A 20,890-nucleotide genomic window follows, 5' to 3' on the forward strand; every position below is an offset into this window, starting at 1 on the left:
TAGGATTTTCGCAGTAGACAAAGCAGTATTGTCTTTGAGGGGATAGGCCTCGATCCATCGGGAAAATGCGCAAACCACAACTAAAACGTATTTCAGGTTATTGCATCGCTCCATATGGATGAAGTCCAATTGAATCACCTCAAAGGGATACGAAGGAGGAGCAAAACTGCCAGGAGGAGTTGGGGTTCCTTTGCCAGGATTGTACATCATACACACCATACAATTCTTCACCAAACGTTCAGCACACTTCGTAATACCGTCATTCTTCCACACAGGCGCCAGCAACTTACAAATACCTTTCGCGCTAATATGTGCTAACCCATGTGCCATTGTCACAACGGCCAGCACATACGCATCAGGCAACATCCATCTTTTCTGATCCGACAAATCAATCCAACAACCATTCGCATCCAACTTTCCCGTACTTTCTTTCCACTTCGTCTTTTCAGTCTCAGTGGCCTCACTCTGAATTGCTTTCACGCTCTCGATAGTATCTTCACACATACTTGACTCTGTAGGCCACCTAACCGAACTTGTCACATACATTCGAGTGCTAAGGTTCCGGGCAGTCTCCTTAGCAGTCTCGTCCGCAAACGCATTACCACGACCAACATCATCCGTCACCTTACGATGCGCACTACACTTAACAGTCGCAACTTGCGTAGGCAAAGTCAATGCATCCAAAAGATCGTTCACAAGCTGGCCATGCTGTATCTTCGTACCGTGCGACGTCAAGAAACCTCTCTCTCTCCACAATCGTCCAAAGCTGTGAGCAACACCAAACGCGTATTGACTGTCGGTAAACACATTCACACGTTTCCCTTTCGCCAACACACACGCTCTAGTAAGAGCAATCAGCTCCGCAGCTTGGGCAGAATTCTGATTCAACCTTGCAGTCTCAACAACAGTATTCAATGTTACAACAGCATAAGCAGTAGTCACATCGCCATTCGGCAACTTAAAACATGACCCATCCACATACAAAGTGCCATCCGGATCTTCCAATGGGGTGTTTTTAAGGTCCACTCGACCTTTCGTTTCCTCTTCAGTCCTCAAGTAGCAGTCATGTTCTGCTATGTCATCTGACTCTGTGCTAATTGGTAACAAAGTTGCCGGGTTCAGAACGTTACAACGTTTTATCTGAATGTGGCTTGCCAAGAGCGTCAATTCGTACCCAGACAACCTCGCACTCGTCAAGTGCTGAGTTTTCGTTCGATTCAAAAGAGTATCGACTGCATGCGGAACCATCACCGTAAGCATATTATCCATGACCAATCCTGCTGATTGTCGGATGGAGACCGCAGCTGCCGCTGTTGCTCGTAGACAACTCGGCAATGCTCTAGCTACTGGGTCCAAGGTCGAGGAAAAATATGCACATGGACGTTGCTTACCACCAAAAGGTTGCGTTAGAACACTCAAAGCACAACCTTCCCTCTCGTGAACATATAACGTGAACGGCTTACCGTAGTCAGGGGTACCTAACACAGGAGCCGAACACAATGAATCACGCAGTTCAGAAAAACTTTTCTGACATTCTTCCGTCCATGGTAAAGGAGTTGAAACATCTTTGCACGTAAGAGCCACCAATGGTTTCGCTAGCAATGAAAAATTAGGAATCCATTGCCTGCAGTACGACGTGATACCTAGAAAGGCACGCACATCTCTTTGGGTTTTTGGCACAGCCATTCGCGCAATCGCTGCAATTCTCTCTGGGGTCAATCTCCTTCCCTCCTTTGACAATAAGTGACCTAGATAGGTTACTTCTTGACAACAATATTGGAGTTTAGAAGGTGACACCTTGTGATTTAACTCACAGAGATGTTGCAGCAACGACACCGTAGCAATTTTGCAAATGTCCTGAGTATCAGCAGCCACCAATAAGTCGTCGATGTATTGAATCAAGGCCGCACCGACCGGCAACCTAAATGCATCCAGTTGACCCTTCAAGGCTTGACTGTAAATAGATGGACTTTCACAGTAGCCCTGAGGAGCGCGTTTGAACCGGAAACTGCGTCCACCGAGAGAGAAACCGAAAAGGTCCCTGCTCTCTTCGGCAATCGGGATGCTGAAAAACGCATTTTTCAAGTCAATCACCGAAAACCATGATGCAGAAGCTGGAATCAGAGTCAGTAGCGCCGTGATGTCAGGCACAACAGGAAATTGAGGAACCACAATTTTATTTACCTCCCGTAAATCGATAACAAAACGATAAACAGGCGGTTTTGAAGGATCAGTACGTTTAAGAATTGGCAGCACAGGGCTGTTGCACACGTTTCCCCGAGTCTCTTCAATAACATCTTTCTCGATCAAATCATAGATGATCGCCAATAGTGCTCGTTCACCATCAAGGGAGATACGATATTGGGGAATACGTGGCAGCCGCACATTAGATTTCAACTGAACAACATAAGGGGAGATATCAAGCAGGCCCACGTCATTTGGACCTGTTGCCCACAAAGACGCAGGAAGAGAACTCAATTCCGGTGGGAGCTTATCGAGGGACAAATACATGGGAGAGACAACCCTCTCTCCCAACGTAAGCTTTACACCCGCAGGAGAACAATACAAAGTTGCGTACAAACGTTTAAGCAAATCCAGGCCCAAAAGATTTTCGCCACAACCCGTGGTTAAAATCAACGGAGCCTCTAGCTCGCGTGGCCCAATTTGAAGGGGCAAAGGGCGCGAAACTGGATTGCTAACAGGGGCGCCAGAGAATCCAACGGAAACATTTGTTAAGCCAGACAAAGGTGCGCCAGGGAGTTTCGAATACATGATAGAACTTTTCGCTGCACCAGTGTCCAACAGAAAAGGCTCAACGACGCCCGCTGTCGCAACTGCGACGTAAGGCCCTCTCTGATCAACCGGAACTGATACCACTCCCCCTCCTTGTCCTTGGCTGTCCTAGTAATTACTGTCGTCAGTTCCCTGATCGACGTAATAATCGTCTACATTATACTGCGCAGATCGTCCTTGCGATGATCCACGTTGATCGAAACAATTATTAGAATTGGATGAGTTATCTGAGCGATCGTTCTGAGCACCACGGCCTCTACCTCGTGACGTTTGCTGCGAACCACCACGACCTCCTCTAGTCGAGTTACCACTATTGCGTTCGTTTAAAACAGGGCAATTGAATTTAATGTGTCCCTCCTGTCTACAATAAGCACATTGATTGTACCCTAACGAGGATCTTTGGGAGGAGGAATCGTTACGGGTTTGGGATCTGTTTGATTGCGGCTGCGACCTATTCTGTTGCGAATTATTTTGATTTGACCGCGGAGGATACGCTTGTTGCAACAACACTTTAGTTTTTAGCTCTTTCGTCTTTTTATCAGCACGGTCAATCTCTTCTTTCTCTCTATTCTCATAGTATTGTGCCGTAGCCAATATCTGAGCCGAAGTAGAAACGGCCCATGCACTTTCCGAATTTCTCAATTTATTGCTCAAATCGGGCAACAAATTCGAAACAAATTTATCCACAAACAACCTTTGACCACCCTCCGTGCCCATATCCTGACCACTATGGTCGATGAATGCTTCCTCGAACCTCGTAAAGAAGTCGGAAACACTCTCATCTTTCTTCTGCTTACAGGCTGACAACTTGTCCCAATTCACCTTCATAGCTGGCATAAGAGTTTTCATTAATGTTATGATTCTTTGAGGGAGAGCAGCAATCAACTGTTCAGGCTTAGCGCCACCAACTTGCAACCCATCTGCCGCTACAATGGCCGCCCAATCACCACCTAGTTCGTTTGTGTGATCTTCCTGGCGAATCTTAGCCCATACCGGTTGCGGTACGACATTGCCAAACAACATGTCGATATCGGCAAGATTCATTATCGTAGCATCTACGAGCTGCGATAATTCTTTGTAATACCCTGCAGGATTTTTGCGAGGGTCAGGCAAAGATTGCTTCACCTGCAACACTTCTGATCTTTTCCATGGGAGATGTATCCATACTCTCTGGAAATGCGGCGGAATAATAGGAATAGCAGTAGCATCGCCTGGCATCCACACTGGTGGAACTTCCCGCATAGGGTATTGGCCAGACTCGTCTGGTTGTTTTTCAATATCCTCAACAAACAATGCATGAGGGATGGGAGCGGGACGAAGAGATAGCAATCGTTCAACAGCACGTCGAACGTTGGTATCCACTATCAGCCCATTTGCGAACTGAAGCTGGAGATCAGACAGAGCGGCGAGCACCTCGTCAGGCGCATCGGTCGCTATTTGATCATAAAGGAACTTACACATTTCATTAAACACATATCTCTGGGTTGGCACATTGAATTGACAGAATGTTTCAAGGACAACACGGGGTGGACTTCTCTGCGGATTTACCATCCAACCCATCGCCATATTATATAGCGCAACGCGTTCTCTGTTTCCAGGAAGCTGACTTCGTCTCTGAGGACCATCGGAACCAGCGGACCCATGAACAGGTCCGAGTGAATGAAAGAAGCTAGCCGCAAGAGGAGAATTGCGACTACGAGTAGAGGGAGAAGAATAAGACACAGGGCTAACAAGAGAAGGAGTAGAAACAGTAGCAATAGCAGGGGTTAACAAAACAGGAGCAGTAGCAAGAGCAGTAGCGGGAACAGGAGTATATGGAAGCGGAGGAGCAGTAGGAATAGAAACAGACAAAGGAACAGGAACAGTCGGAAGAACGGGTGCAGGTTGAGGAACAGGCGGAGGAGGAATAGGTGCAAGAACAGGTACGGCAGGGACCACAGGAGCTGCGGTACCCTGTACGTACGGAGGTGGTGACTTCATAAGATAAGACATTAAGGGATCCTCAACTGGCTCTTCCTTCTTTTCCGACTCCGTTGGTAAAGCGGGGTAACACTTATCTACAGTCATATGCTGTAATCGGTCAAACACTTCCTTATCCTTAACCTCCTTATCTCGCTGAAATTGCTCTGCTTTCTTCACTATGGTAGCAACATTATCTCGCTGACTACGTTTATTCTGTCTGATTTCTTTCTGTCGGGCTTCTTTGCGCCACAACCGAAAAGCATCAAACATGGCCGGCCTTGACTTTCTTTCGAACAATTTAATCTCTAGATTATCTAAGATCGGGGCCTCGAAGCTACCATGAGGTGGCCAACGAAGGTCGCCGTCCTTTTTCGTGTATTTAATCCAGTAATCGTTAAAGGTAACTGGGCCTAGCCCATGCTTACTATAGAGCTCATACGTGGGAGTTCCAACCGGAGGTATCGGACATGAGTCCTCCAATCGGGAATCCGTACCACAAAGTCTGAAACAACTAAACAGAGTACTTCGACCAGGCATCTTGCACACTAGCCGAGTTTCACAAACTTCAAGGGTTACGGGATTTACCAAGTCCCAGCAAAGAACAAAACCCTCGGTTTTTGGCGGCTGCAGTCGTCAAACAACACAACAAAGTACGCTAGCAAAGTGTCACCGACAAAAACACTCACACAGCGCTAACAACAAAAACACTCGCTAAAGTGTCAACAACCAAGAACTATGGGAGCGACCCACAAATACTTAACTCAAAGATCAATGGCGTCTCCAGGAAGGCCCGTCAATCGTCTCGCTATACCAAGGTCTACGCCAGGCGCCAAAACAGGTCTACAGTCAGGGCAGCAGTCCGTCGCAGCCGTCCGGAGGCGGGAATCTTCGCGGGAAAAGTCTTCGGGCCACTTATTTCGACAACAGGATCGATGAAGCGGAGTGCACCTTCCCTCGGAGATTTCACACGAAGTTCCTCACGATCGTCGGGCTTGGACCGGTACCACTGATGCAGCCCCACGAGGGCGCCAACTGAAGGACTGGGTTCTTTAAGACCCAGCGGTGCCAGGGCACAACACCTGAAACCTTCGTGGGTAACCTGCTCCGGCGTATGAATCACAGAGACACGGGACACTTCCTTCAACGTCAAAGATTCAAGGTTTATTTGCTGCAGGGAACACAGAGATCACGACAAGTACACAGCGTGCAACTTGGGGAGACTGCTTCAAATTGGTTCTGTGGATCGCTCCTTTTATACAGTTTTTACCCATAGGATTACATTGGACACAAAAGTTTACAACCCGGTTCCCACCATTATCCCCCAGAGGGGTCGCTTTGGTCACTTTGAAACACATCAGGTCCGGAACATAAGTGCGGAAACATTTGGCGGTTCCCAACTGTAAAAACCATCTTCCCACCATTAGCAAATTCCAATCAGCAGTAAAACAGATCGAAATAGGAACAAAGACAGGTGCAGAGGAAGACGGAGACAGTGGGGAGATCGGAAAGGGTGTAAAAGGGGAGGTATCGGGAAACACGAGATACAGGCATCAAAGGGACGTGCCTAATGAGATGCACGGCTGAGACAATAAGTCCGTGCGGCAAGATGAGCCTCGAGCGGCGCCATCTGCCTTACAGTAGCAACCCCCTCGTCATAAAGACACTTACAAAGAACATGTGTCTTCCGCAAATATCTTGGGAGTCCCAGGGTCGCGAAGCGGACAACGTCCGTTCGCTGGCTACTTGAGGGCAAGAGACAAAATGGATGCCGTATCTAAGATGGAACCCGTGGGTACAGATAAAAAAACCCACATAACAAACGAACGGTTTAAGTTAGCACAGCGAAACTGCGCACACTTTCTAAACTCGTCATTTGCGGTTCATAGATACCAGACTCGACTATATTCGTGCGAGTCGAAAACACCACTTACAATTGTCACGGAACCTCAAGACATACCGCATTCCACCACAAATGGAAAGAAACATTAGTGGTTTGTTTCCAATTAGAGGTAATGTGATGAAAAGCAAAAGCTATAAAAAGATCAATGAGCAGGTAATGTTGGTGAGATTGGGGAAAAACAGGGGATAAAGAACCTAAAAAGATGTGGGTGAGGAAAAAGGGGACCTGAAATTGAAAGATCTTTTGTAGTTGAAGCCAAACTCATTTCCAAAATTGGAGTATAGGAGGACAATCAAATAGCATGTTTTAAATCTGCAGAAAGACATGGGCATGACCAGCAAGTAAAGGGGGTGTCTGAGGAGAAAGTTGATAAAACTAGTAGAGTAAATAGAATTCGGCTATAAATAAAATAGAGAGTTTGGGTTTTATTGATTTTAGACCAGATTTTATCCCATAAGGGAGTTGGCCATTCTAATGAAAAGTCACGTTCCCAGGCCAATTCAATTTTAGTTTTGGATCTGTCTGTAGAGAAGTGAAAAGAATTATAAAGAAATGATGCGGAAGGGGAAGAATCTGTTGCTGAAGATATGGAACGATGAGCGATGGGAATGTCACTAGAGTTCGGTAAGGATTTAAGGTATTGAATGAGAATAGGATATAGCGTGTTGTATTGTGAGCGAGAACTGGAGGGTAGAGCGAATTAGGACCGAAGGTCCGAAAAGGAAAGGGGATGATTATGAGAGAGAAGTTGAGAGATCCATCGTAGGCCATGTGAGTGCCAGATTTTCCAGAAGGAAGTACGGTTACGGATCTTGAGCTGTTTATTATGCCAGATAGGTTGTTCATGTGTCGAAGAGAGAGAAGGATAGGATGAAGATAAAAAAGGAAGAAGGAGTTTGCGAGAATGAGACATGATAGGATTCAATCAATCACAGCACTTGTAAAGCGCGCTGCTCACCCGGGAGGGTCTCAAGGCGCTGGGGGAGGGGGTATGCTACTGCTCAAACAGCCAGGTCTTGAGCTGCTTCCTGAAGGAGAGATGGTCTTGGGTTCGCCGAAGGTGGGTGGGGAGGGAGTTCCAAGTCTTGGCTGCCAGGTAGGAGAAGGATCTTCCTCCGGCGGTGGCTCTGAGGATGCGTGGTACGGTGGCAAGGGCGTGGCTGGTCGATCGTAGCTGGCGGGTGGGCCTGTAGAAGGTCATGCAATCGTTGGGGTACTTGGGGCCCAGGTCGTGGAGAGCCTTGTGTGCGTGGGTGAGTAGTCTGAACGTGATTCTCTTGTTGACGGGGAGCCAGTGCAGGTCTCTCAGGTGTCTGGTGATGTGGCTGTGTCGGGGGATGTCCAGGAAGAGGCGTGCGGAGGCGTTCTGGATGCGTTGGAATCTTTTTTGAAGTTTGGCTGTGGTTCCGGCGTAGAGGGTGTTCCCGTAGTCCAGTCGGCTGGTGACGAGTGCCTGGGTGACGGTTTTCCTGGTTTCAGTGGGGATCCATCTGAAGATCTTGCGGAGCATGCGCAGGGTGTTGAAGCACGAGGATGAGACGGCGTTGACTTGTCTGGTCATCGACAGGGAGGAGTCCAGGATGAAGCCCAGGTTGCGTGCGTGGTCCGTTGGTTTGGGAGCGGTGCCCAGGGCCGGGGGCCACCAGGAGTCGTCCCAGGCGGATGGTGATGATCCCAGGATGAGGACTTCCATCTTGTCTGAGTTCAGTTTAAGGCGGCTGTTCCTCATCCAGTCGGCGACGTCTTTCATCCCTTCGTGTAGGTTGGATCTGGCTGTGGTGGGGTCATTGGTGAGGGAGAGGATTAGCTGGGTGTCGTAAGCGTAGGAGATGATGTTGAGGTTGTGTTGGCGTGCGATGGCTGCGAGGGGGCTCATGTAGACGTTGAAGAGGGTTGGACTGAGTGAAGATCCTTGTGGTACGCCGCAGATTACTTCGGTGGCCTCGGATCTGAACAGGGGGTTGCGGACTCTCTGGGTTCTTCCGGCGGGAAACGAGATGATCCACTCCAGTGCTTTCTCTCTATGTTGCTGAGGCGCTTCACTAGGGTGCGGTGGCAGACAGTGTCGAACGCCGCAGAGAGGTCCAGGAGGATGAGGGCCGCTGTTTCCCCGTTGTCGATCAGGGTTCTGATGTCGTCGGTGGCTGCGATTAGGGCGGTCTCGGTGCTGTGGTTGGCCCGAAACCCGGACTGCGAGGGGTCGAGGGATCCGTTCGTCTCGAGGAAGGTGGCAAGCTGTCTGTTGACGGTCTTCTCGATGACTTTGGCTGGAAAAGGAAGGAGCGAGATGGGGCAGTAGTTCTTGAGGTCGGTGGGGTCCGCCGTTGGTTTCTTCAGGAGGGCGGACAGCTCGGCGTGCTTCCAGCTCTCCGGGAAAGTGGCGGTGTGGAAGGAGGAGTTGATGATGTCTCGGAGATGGGGTGCGATGATGGCGTCGGCTTTGTTGAAGACGTGGTGTGGGCAGGGGTCGGTTGGTGATCCGGAGTGGATGGAGTTCATCATGCGGGTGGTGTCTTCGGTGCTGATCGGGCTCCAGTTGCAGAGGGTGGTGGTGGTGGGGGTTGGTTCGGTGGTAGAGTGCGAGGTCTGTGCGTTGAAGCTGTTGTGTATGTCGGCGATCTTGCGGTGGAAGAACGTGGCGAGTGAGTTGCAGAGGTCTTGCGAGGGAGTGATGTCGTTGTTTCTGGCGCTGGGGTTGGAGAACTCTTTGACGATGCTGAAGAGTTCCTTGCTGTCGTGGGCGTTGTTGTTCAGTCGTTCTTTGAGTGCCGTCTTCTTGGTGGCCCGGATCAGCTGATGGTGTTTGCGGGTGGCGTGCTTGAGGGCGGTCCTGTTGTCTGTGGTCTGGTCGAGCCGCCAGGCTTTCTCGAGGGGGCAGCAGTTCTTCTTGGATTCCTTGAGTTCGTTGGTGAACCAGGGGGTTTTCTTGCTGCCGGGTCTGCTGGGAGGGTTCTTTAGTGGTGCGAGGTCATCGGTCAGCCACTTGGTGAGGTTGCTGGCTGCTTCGTTGGGGTCCGTTGTGCTGGTGGGAGTGTTCTGGCTGAGGGAGGCGGTGAGCTGCTCGGCGGTGATCTTGCTCCAGCTTCGGCGGGGAACCTGTTGCGGGTGGTGGTGGGTCGTAGTTCTTCTGAAGCTGAAGTGGACACAGCTGTGGTCTGTCCAGTGGAGTCCGGTGGCGTGGCTGAAGGAGATGTGCTTGCTGGATGAGAAGACGGGGTCAAGCGTGTGGCCGGCGTAGTGGGTGGGGGCGTTCACCAGTTGCTTGAGTCCGAGGTTGGCGAGGTTGTCCAGCAGGGTGGTGGTGTTTCTGTCGTTGTTGTTCTCCAGGTGGAAGTTGAGGTCCCCTAGGAGGATGTAGTCGGCGGAGGGAAGGGCGTGCGGGCTGATGAAGTCTGCGATGTCTTCGCTGAATTGTGTGCGTGGCCCCCGTGGTCTGTAGATGAGGGTGCCTCGAAGGGTGGTCTTGGGGTCAGTGTGTATCTGGAAGTGCAGGTGTTCGGCGGCGGTGAAGGTTTCGTCGGTGGTAGTCGAGATGTGGATGGTGTTCTTGTGTACGATGGCGATGCCTCCTCCCGTCTGGTTGACGCGATCCCTCCGGGTGATCTTGTATCTGTCCGGGATGGCTATGGCGATGTCGGGCGCTGAGGAGGCGTTCATCCAGGTTTCGGTGAGGAAGGCGATGTCCGGTGCTGTCGCGTCGAGCAGGTCCCAGAGTTCCACCCCGTGCCTGTGGACGGAGCGGGTATTGAGCAGGATGCACTTCAGGTGGTTGCTGCTGGTGCTCGACTTGACGCAGGTGGTGCAGTTCCGGTAGCAGGTGAATCGGCAGGCTTGGCAGGAGAAGGGTCTGTGGGTGCGTCTCGGGGTGGCTCGGTGGCAGGCAGGGTTCCGGCCGGCATTGAGAGCGTTGAGAGTAGCGGCGTCGTAGGTCTGTCGGGTAGTCCTGCATCGGCGGCGGGGGCCAGGGGTTCTGGCGCTGGGCGCGGTCCAGGCGCGGACTGGCGCAGACGGGCTTGCCTTTGGCACGCCTTCGGCGCACAATCGGCGCGCCCGCGGCGCTTGACAGCTGCGCGTATGCATGGACGACATAAGAAGGAGCCGGGAGGGAGGAGCAGCTGGGTGGCGGGAGCGGGGCGGCGAATGGGCAGGAGGGGGGCGTGGCCGCCGGGTGGCAGCGGCGGGAAGGAGGGCAGGGGGCGGCTCAGCGGCGGCTGGGTCGCCCTGCGGAAAAGCAAAGAACGAAAGGCAGCAAAGGAAAAACGAGGGCAGGCTTTGGCAAAAACGAAACACTGGCAAGTGAGGCAGCAAAGGGAAAACGAGGGCAAGCTTGGCAAAAACGAAACACAGGCAAGTGAGGCAGCAAAGGGAAAACGAGGGCAAGCTTGGCAAAAACGAAACACAGGCAAGTGAGGCAGTTACAGGGGTGCGTGGGGGCGACCTCGCCTGGTCACAGGCTCAGCGGACGAAAACAAGTCAAGATAGACGTAAAAGATAACATTTCTCGAAACTCAAAAGGAGAGATAAAAGAAGATTCTATTTTTAACCAAAGAGGAGGATAAAAAGGAAGATCAGTTGAAAGCCAGCGGGACAATTGTTTTAAAGAGAAAGCACAATGATAAGACTTAAAATCAGGGAAACGAAATCCAGCTTGAGTTTTGTCTTTCCTTAAGGAAGTAAGAGCGATACGAGAACGTTTACCGTTCCATAAGAACTTTAGTAAAATAGAGTCAATCCTTTTAAAATAATAATCAGGAATATGTATTGGAATCATAGAAATAGTATATAATAGGAGAGGTGATGGCATAATTTTGATAGAGTTCAAACGCCCCCACCAGGACAAAAAGAGTGGATTCTAACTGGTGATGGCTGTATCCACTTTCTTAGAAACATAATCAAAATGTATTTTAAGAGTATCAGATAAGAGAGGAGCAAGCCAAACTCCTAAGTATTTTATTTTGGTTGGTTGCCACAAGAAACCAGAATGAACAAAGATGTTTTTGGCATAAACAGTTTAAAGGGCGAATTTCCCATTTATCGGCGTTAAGACGATAACCAGACACAGCGGAGAAAACGGGAACTTGTTGAAGAAAAGAAGGAAGAGAAGAGAGTGGGTCTGAGCAATAAAAAAAGAATGTCATCTGCATAAACCGAAAGTTTTACTTGTTGAAAATCAAAATGGAAACCAGAGATGGAATTATCCAGGGGAATTTTGGTAAGAAAAGGTTCCAAAGCTAAAACAAATAATAAAGGAGACAGTAGACAGCCTTGTCGAACACCTCTTTGGAGGGCAAAGTTGTCAGAAACCATACCATTAACAAAGATCGACACTTGAGGACCAGAATAAAGTAAAGAAATAAGAGGAATTTGGGAGGGAAACATGCCCAAATGAGAGCCTGAAACAAAGTCCCAACTAATCCTGTCGAAAGCTTTCTCAGCGTCAAGAGAAATAGCAGCTAGAGAAAGGTCTAGAGAGGATGCTTTACTAAGAATGTCGAAAAAGATTTGTGAGTTGTCAGAAGAAAGACTGCCTTTAACAAAACCAGATTGTTCAAGACCGATTAAATCGGGTAAAAGAGGGTCCATCCTAAGAGCCAGAATCTTAGCCAAGATTCTGTAATCGGTATTAACCAAGGAGATGGGTCGATAGTTCTTGCATAAAGAGTGATCCTTGTCATCTTTAGGAATTAAACAAATTAAAGCTTGTTGAAAAGAGCGCTCGATAGACCGGAATCAAGAAAGGATTGAAATAAAAGTAAAAGTTTTGGTCAGAGAATTCAATAGTGAACCCGTCTGGGCCGGGGGCCTTACCATGACGCAGTTTTGAGACGGCTTGGGAAATTTCCGTAAGCGAGATATCAAGATCTAAAGAACCAAAATCTACATGGGTCAAAGGAGGAGAGGGAAAAGATTGAAAATAGGAAAGGAGATCAGCTGAAGTAGGAACATTTTCCGGGGTGTAGAGAGTTTTATAAAAAGTGACATTCATTAAGAATATCTCTGTCTTTAAACAGAGAATCACCAGTAGAGGTTTTAATCAATCCAATTTTCGTTCGTTCTTTTCCAATTTTCAAATAATTAGCAAGTAATTTCCCCTTCTTATTTTGACCACAGTAAAATCGTGAATTACATTTCAATAAAAGATTCGAGTCTGCATCAGTGGTAAATTTATTAAAATAAATGTTGGCATCAATGAGATCTTTGAGAGAGGATTCAGTATTAGAGGAGTGATAAACGAGTTCTAATTGTTTAATCTTGGAAAGTAATTGAGTAGATTGAGCCTCTCTAAGTTTTTTCTTTTGCGACGCAAAGTTAATGATAAAACCTCTAGAGGCTGCTTTAAAGGAGTCCCATACCATGAAGTAGGGGGATTCGGGAGTGTGATTAGGTAGAAAGAATTCAGAGGTAAACTTAGTGAATTCTGTACAGAAAATGGGGTTGAGGAGTAAATCATTGTTAAATCTCCATCTGCCAGAATGGGGAGAAAAGGGGATGAGGTCAATATCAACGAGTACGGGAGCATGATCTGAGATTAAGATGGAACCAATGTCAGAGGGGATAGCATGTTGAGTTAAGGATTTGCTGAGAAAAATATAATCAACGCGTGATTGGGGATTATGGGAGGGAGAATAGAAACTATACTCTCTAAGGTCAGGATTACATAATCTCCAAATATCTACTAATGCATTGTTCTGAATGGCTTTGGTGAATTGGGAATGCATCCTGGACGGTGAAAATCTAACCTTTGAGTGTCGATCGAGGATAGGGTCATAAATTTGATTGCAGTCACCACCAAAAATGATATATTCATCTGTAAGGGTAGCTAATTTATCAGAAATGGAAGGCCAGAAGAACTTATCAACTCCAGTGGGAGCATAAACATTGAAAATCACAAGGGGTATTTTATCAATGAGCAATTTGACAATTAACCAATGACCATGAGTATCACAATCCTGGGAAACTGTAAAAACATTTAACTTTTTGTGAAACAAAACCAAAACTCAATTTTTCTTATCAGTAGTGGGAGAAAAGAAAACATGGCCCACCCAACAACGCTTAAGTTTTAAAGCTTCAGACTCTGAGAGATGAGATTCCTGAATAAGGGCAACATCAGTTTTAAGTCTGGCGAGGTGGGACAATACCCATTGCCTCTTAATCAGATTATTTAATCTTTTAACATTCCAAATAGTAACACGGAAGATAAAGCTGAGAGGAAATATAAAGCGATAGTATGCTTACTGAGTCCATAAAGGAAAAAGTCTAAAGGAAAAAGTAAGAAAAGAGGCAAAGGAAACAAGGAGCGATATGAGAGAAGAAAAGGGAAAGAGAAAGAAAAGATAGAAGAAAAATAGAGGCAAGAAAAAAGAGAAGGAAGAGAAAAGGTCAATGATGGGAAAGCAAAAGAATAGAAATAGATAAAAAAAACACAAAGACAGTACATGTCCAAAACAGACGACTGAGAAACATAATTACGAGAACAACCTACACACAAGTATTCTCAAAGAATATGAGTGCGATAGACATACAACCCTGGGCACTGCACAGCAGGCAGCGCACAGGGCAACCGATACAGGCACACAGGGCAGCAGCCGCTACAGGTACACGTAAACATAAGCCAATAGATATGTAGGTTATTAGCTGAACACTGCCAGTGGCTAACGCGAAGTAACACCCCCTCCCCCCAAATTTCATTGGTCCTAAGCTGAATAGGGGGCCTTTAAGGGCTGAGGTACCCCTGAAAGGTTGATGGTGGGCTTGTGTGATGCCGCTGTAAATTCTTGACAGCAGCTTGAAAAACTTTCACTTCAAGAGATGAATATACTCCTTAGCACAACATAGGTCCTCACTAGAGCCGCATCTTCAGAACAAAATAATAAAAAACAAATACCTAAACTCTAGACTATAATGTTTAAGTAACATTTTCCGGGGTTGTCATCCAATTTAAGAAAGCACCCGCACATTTATTTTACAATTATTTTGTCACCATATTCCCGTTAATAGTGTTGTTAGGCCTTAATACAGGATGCCCTGCAATTAATCCTCTTTATATGCATTTATTTATGAAATGCAATGAAAGAACAGGTCTTCGCTAATTCCAGTCCTAAAATTGTGCCACAATAAAACGTCATTAGGGTCAAGTGAATTAATAAACGTATTCTGCAGTGAAAAGACCATTTGCCCTAATCTTGCCATACTGCATAATGTGAGAATACCGCAAATTCCCCGCTTATTGAACGATACACTACTTTACAGGAGAAACATCTCTTAAGCCTCATGAGCCTGCTGAGTGTGATTTTTAGAAGAAACATCTCTTAAGCCTCATGAGCCTGCTGAGTCTGATTTTTAGAAGAAACATCTCTTAAGCCTCATGAGACTGCTGAGTGTGATTTTTAAAAGAAACATCTCTTAAGCCTCATGAGCCTGCTGACTGTGATTTTTAGAAGAAACATCTCTTAAGCCTCATGAGCCTGCTGAGTGTGATTTTTAGAAGAAACATCTCTTAAGCCTTATGAGCCTGCTGAGTGTGAGCCTGCTGAGTGTGATTTTTAGAAGAAACATCTCTTAAGCCTCATGAGACTGCTGACTGTGATTTTTAGAAGAAACATCTCTTAAGCCTCATGAGCCTGCTGAGTGTGATTTTTAAAAGAAACATCTCTTAAGCCTCATGAGCCTGCCAAGTCTGATTTTTAGAAGAAACATCTCTTAAGCCTCATGAGCCTGCTGAGTGTGATTTTTAGAAGAAACATCTCTTAAGCCTCATGAGACTGCTGAGTGTGATTTTTAAAAGAAACATCTCTTAAGCCTCATGAGCCTGCTGACTGTGATTTTTAGAAGAAACATCTCTTAAGCCTCATGAGCCTGCTGAGTGTGATTTTTAGAAGAAACATCTCTTAAGCCTTATGAGCCTGCTGAGTGTGAGCCTGCTGAGTGTGATTTTTAGAAGAAACATCTCTTAAGCCTCATGAGACTGCTGAGTGTGATTTTTAGAAGAAACATCTCTTAAGCCTCATGAGACTGCTGAGTGTGATTTTTTTTTAAAAACATCTCTTAAGCCTCATGAGACTGCTGAGTGTGGTTTTTAAAAGAAACATCTCTTAAGCCTCATGAGCCTGCCAAGTCTGATTTTTAGAAGAAACATCTCTTAAGCCTCATGAGCCTGCGGAGTCTGATTTTTAGAAGAAACATCTCTTAAGCTTCATGAGCCTGCTGACTGTGATTTTTAGAAGAAACATCTCTTAAGCCTCATGAGCCTGCTGAGTGTGATTTTTAGAAGAAACATCTCTTAAGCCTCATGAGACTGCTGAGTGTGATTTTTAAAAGAAACATCTCTTAAGCCTCATGAGCCTGCTGACTGTGATTTTTAGAAGAAACATCTCTTAAGCCTCATGAGCCTGCTGAGTGTGATTTTTAGAAGAAACATCTCTTAAGCCTTATGAGCCTGCTGAGTGTGAGCCTGCTGAGTGTGATTTTTAGAAGAAACATCTCTTAAGCCTCATGAGACTGCTGAGTGTGATTTTTAGAAGAAACATCTCTTAAGCCTCATGAGACTGCTGAGTGTGATTTTTTTTTAAAAACATCTCTTAAGCCTCATGAGACTGCTGAGTGTGGTTTTTAAAAGAAACATCTCTTAAGCCTCATGAGCCTGCCAAGTCTGATTTTTAGAAGAAACATCTCTTAAGCCTCATGAGCCTGCGGAGTCTGATTTTTAGAAGAAACATCTCTTAAGCTTCATGAGCCTGCTGACTGTGATTTTTAGAAGAAACATCTCTTAAGCCTCATGAGCCTGCTGAGTGGGATTTTTAGAAGAAACATCTCTTAAGCCTCATGAGCCTTCTGAGTGTGATTTTTATTGGACAACACAGTTTTAACACATTGTACAGAGATTCCAGTAAAATGCTTGTTTTTAAAACTAAGACACACGAAAAAGGGCTTGTCATAAACCATATATGCAAATCTACAGATGCCACCTGTTATCATTTTAGGGAGCAGCATTAGGACCAAATCGAGGCTTCGCCTTTGAGATAAGACCTTTCCCCCCACACCTCAATGGTGATAAATAACATACTGTCGTCTGTGCATCTGCATAGACGCTACAAATTCAAATGTGTTTGGACTGCTGCATGCATAAATGTGTGGAGGAGAGGAGGAGGGTTATGGCTCTATATTTCAGAACTAACGTACAGGTTTCCTTTCAGGTCTGGTTGTTTGCCAGCTGACCACTACTGAGCCGTCATCCACCATCAACGCCACATCCCCAGTTCCAACGGTAGAAGGCAACTGCAGTGCGGTGAACATCTCTCTGTGCACACCATGTTCAACAGGAACATTCTACAGTAATGGTAAGTTTAGTTGGCCTAACTTCTGTGTGTCTTTGAGAGAACAGTTACCTCTTTTCTATGGCAAATGAGGCGTTTGTACTGGGGGAAGGTAAGCTGGGGCTCAGGGCCGGCGGTGGGACTACATAGATTTGCGGGTGCAAAGACCACAGTCCCATGACACACGCACACAGACAGGCACAACACACACACATACACACTCCCCCCGCCCCCCAAACGGTTGGGACTAAACGACAAGCGGTTCAGTCCATTTGTTTATTACCTCGGACTCGCACGGCCAAGGGTGGCGTGCTGTCGTCAGGACTCACTGAAAAGCCAGGGTGGCTCAGACCATCCCCACCTGGGCACATACTATGCCATTAAGCCTCAGTGGCTAGGTGGCGGGTGTCAGGGACTGTCCGGGACTATGTGGGGAACACCGTCAGAGACTTAGACAAGGACTGGGAACTGGGTAGAAGACTTACACAGAAGGAGGAGTACAGTGCTGCCCAGGATCATACATGGAGTCAGAGGAGAAAGAGGGATCCAAAGGGGAAGCCTGTACAAGTGAACAAGATGGGTAAGACTCAGAAAGAAAGGGCACTCACAAGGCAATTTAGCATTCAGACTAACTACACCCAGGATGGACGTGCACGTGATATATAAAATACAACATTAACAATAAAGGGAGGAGTGGGGTAAAGCACTCAGGAGCGCCACATGGTAAAACTGAAGCTCAGTAAGTTTCTTACCCGCAATTGCTGTTACAGATACTGACTGCAAATACCCACATGTAGGATATGCATGCAAAGGCAGGGTCCGTGGATCTTATACCTATAGTGATGTTATAAATGTAACTCAAAGACAAAACTCACAGTGAACAAGAAACACCACCTAGGTAGTCAGCTGAGCCCACGGATCCTGGTGATCAAACAGGAACGCGCAAGGCAGTAACAGTGAAGGGGTAGAATTAAACACAAGCACAATAGACAAGGAGCTAGCAAGGAGGAGTGCTTAACAGGAAAGGAAGGAAATGACAGGGCACACTTGGCAGAAAGCAGGTAACAAACATACAAGGTAACAAAAGTAAGACAGCAGAATAGAAAGCCAGCAGACTAGAGCTGGAACCAAGGAAAAGGGAAGCAAGGCAGGGACTGGAAACGGATATACAGAAGGGGAGGCTACAAGGCTATACTAGAATAGTGCAGGTTAAGGAATCAAGAAAACAAAGTAGCAGAGAAGGCAGTGCTGGGGCAGGAACAAGAAGTGAGCTAAGGCTCGGGAGTCAAGGCAGCACTGCAGACAGTGCTGGTTCAGGAACAGGAAACTTACTAGAGCTTAGGAGTTAAGGTAGCACTGCAGGCAATACTGGTTCAAGGAAACAGGAAATAGCTACAGCTCGGGAAACAAGGAGTCAAGAGAGCACTGCAAGCAGTGAAAATCAGGAACACGAAATAGCTAAGCCCAGGAACAAAGAATTACTATAGCTCAGGAACTCAGGAAACAAGATAGCACTGCAAGCAGTGCTAATTCAGGAAAGGTAAACTGCTGCAGTTCAGGAACAAGGAATAATAAGGCTATGGGGTCAGGGTGGAACTGCAGGCAGTGCTAATTCAGGAACAGGGAAAACAGCAGCAGGTCAGGAACAAGGCATAATTAAAGCTCAGGAAACACTGGAAACAAGAATAGCAAAAGCTCAGGGAACTCTGGAACCAAGGATTGGTCTCACCGGTAAACAGCTACAAAGACCAACCTTTACCTGAAGGGAGCTGGGGCTTAAAAGAGCTCACAGTAATCACATGCAGCTGGTGTGAGCAGGCTAGCAGCAGCCAGCCACAGGTGAGCTGAATTCCTCCACCCATCCTTGGCCTGCAGGGGTGGAGACAAAGCAGTGAGCAGGGAATTCTGGGTAATGGAGTTTCAGGCATGAGTAGGCTGGCTTTAAGTCTAAGCAGGCTGGCTTTCACAAAACCCGGCATGGATTGGGAATGGATGTCAATTCCCAAATAGTGTCCAAATGGCTGGAAGTCAAGATATGCATGCAGGGGAGTGTCAGGAAGCATATTAGAACACTGGAGAGTCCCACAGTTCAGCCCCCCTGGTAGTTGACACGAGAACATAGGGAGCGAATCGTGACAGCGGGTTGGGCCTCAGTTTGTATTGGTGGCAACTCCCACTCGGCGGGGCAGTGGGCTCCTCCGACATTGCTGCCTCTGGCCTTGTTAAGCTTGTAGGAGGTGATTGCCCTCCTTGGTTGGAAGGTGTTGAAGCAACCAGCCGTCACAGTCACGTTCTCTGCCTCCGATATTAGCATGTCATTGGTCACCAATATAGTCTCATCTTTTTCTTCCTCCCTATCAGGGGACACAGTCATCTGAACCATGAGATGTTTCATGTTAGTCACCTCCTGGTCTCGTTGGGCAGTTATCATTGTTCACAGTCACTGTCCATGCTCCCCTCTCAAATGGAGTTAGGAACTTCCACCCGAGGTGGCAGACTCTCACCAGGACACGGTCCCCCACTCCAGGCGCCTTTCCATGGTTTGCCATGCCTGGCTGGCTCTTTCATTCGTCCTCTGTCATCTCATTTGGTGGCCAGCTTCATCCAGCATAACCGGACACCAGCCTGGATGCTGTCCTTTACTTGCCTTTGAAACATCAAGTGCATGGAGGTGTACTGTGTCATGTAGTGAGGGGTGTTGCGATGTACGCTCTGGAATCGGTGTAGTACCCACTCACTGTCCGTATTTTGGTCCACCCCAATGTGGACAGCCTTATTCAGTGTCCTCATAAACCTCTCCACTGTACAATTGGCCTGTTGCCACTGCGGCATTATCTTCTGGTACTCTCTCATATCTTCGGAGCCCAAGATGTGTTGAGAATCTTGTGCTGTAAAGACTGTTCAGATGTAGAACCAGTTGATGATATCCTGCATTCAAATCGAGCTTCGAAATTCATTTTGCTCCATTTAGATCAGTTATGACGTCCAGTGTTGGGGCAATGCAACTTTTTCTGCTTATAGCTTGGTTGGGGAGCCTCCTGTCTGCCCCGAGACATATTACCCCCAGCTAGTTGGGTTTGTAACGTTTTACCAGAGTGATACCCATGGTGTGGACCCTGAGACCTTTTCAATGACGTCCAGCCGTTGACTCCTTCTCCAGCCCTGCTTTGACCTGAGCTCGCAGGTGAATTGGCACTCGTCGGTGTTGGATCGCTGTTTCCTGGATTATCTTGTCAATGTGGAGTTTGACTGGTGCCCCTTTTCGGCACCCGACCCTCTGAACAGCTCTGGGAATTGGTTGAGGAGGTGATTGTTGTAAATAAGGGATTCTGCATTCATAAATTAAACAGGAAGTCCTTTATTGAGATCATGCGAAGAGACAAGAGCAGACTCTCCACCATGGAGGCAACCAGTAACTGCTGTGGAACAGACCCCAGAAGCACAGGCAAACATAGAACTTAAGGATAACGCATTCTGTGCATGAAGTAATAGTATTCTATAAAGACTAGAGCGGATACTTAGGTACTACACATCTTCTTCCTTTCTATTGTTAAACAACTAAAAACATACACAAAAAAATAAAACAAAAACACAATAAGCAAAAGAAAATTAAGCATTAAAATCTAGTAAGTACTCTTAACAGATGAAAATTTCTACAATATACATTTTTAGCAGACAAAATCTTGGAAATAGGTTGGTGGTCTGCGATGTCTTGGAGCACGATTAAGAACCATACCATCAGCAGGAAAATTTGACATCTGCGTAGAGCGATTTTCAGACATAGGAGCATCACCACTCCCCACGTCATGAGCTTCACCTGTCGGACCTAAAGATATGGTCTCGATAGGTGTATGAGCTAGCAAATAACCAGTACTGCTAAGAGCAGAAGAGGGCTTATTCTTAGCAGAAGTTATAACACCCC

The 20,890-nt window shown here is 47.0% G+C and overlaps 1 protein-coding gene across 1 annotated transcript in view; it reads left to right on the forward strand.

Annotated features, from left to right (window-relative positions):
* The window catches only part of LOC147725517 (uncharacterized), a 575,714-nt gene that overhangs the window by 233,410 nt on the left and 321,414 nt on the right, over positions 1-20,890 (forward strand). The window contains exon 2 of the mRNA XM_086964208.1: positions 16,849-16,992. Within this exon, the coding sequence (XP_086820334.1) occupies positions 16,849-16,992 (144 nt within the window). The remainder of the gene's footprint in view (positions 1-16,848; positions 16,993-20,890) is intronic.

The sequence above is a fragment of the Lissotriton vulgaris genome, chromosome 3_2, assembly GCF_964263255.1.
Source record: "Lissotriton vulgaris chromosome 3_2, aLisVul1.2, whole genome shotgun sequence".
Taxonomy (NCBI): domain Eukaryota; kingdom Metazoa; phylum Chordata; class Amphibia; order Caudata; family Salamandridae; genus Lissotriton; species Lissotriton vulgaris.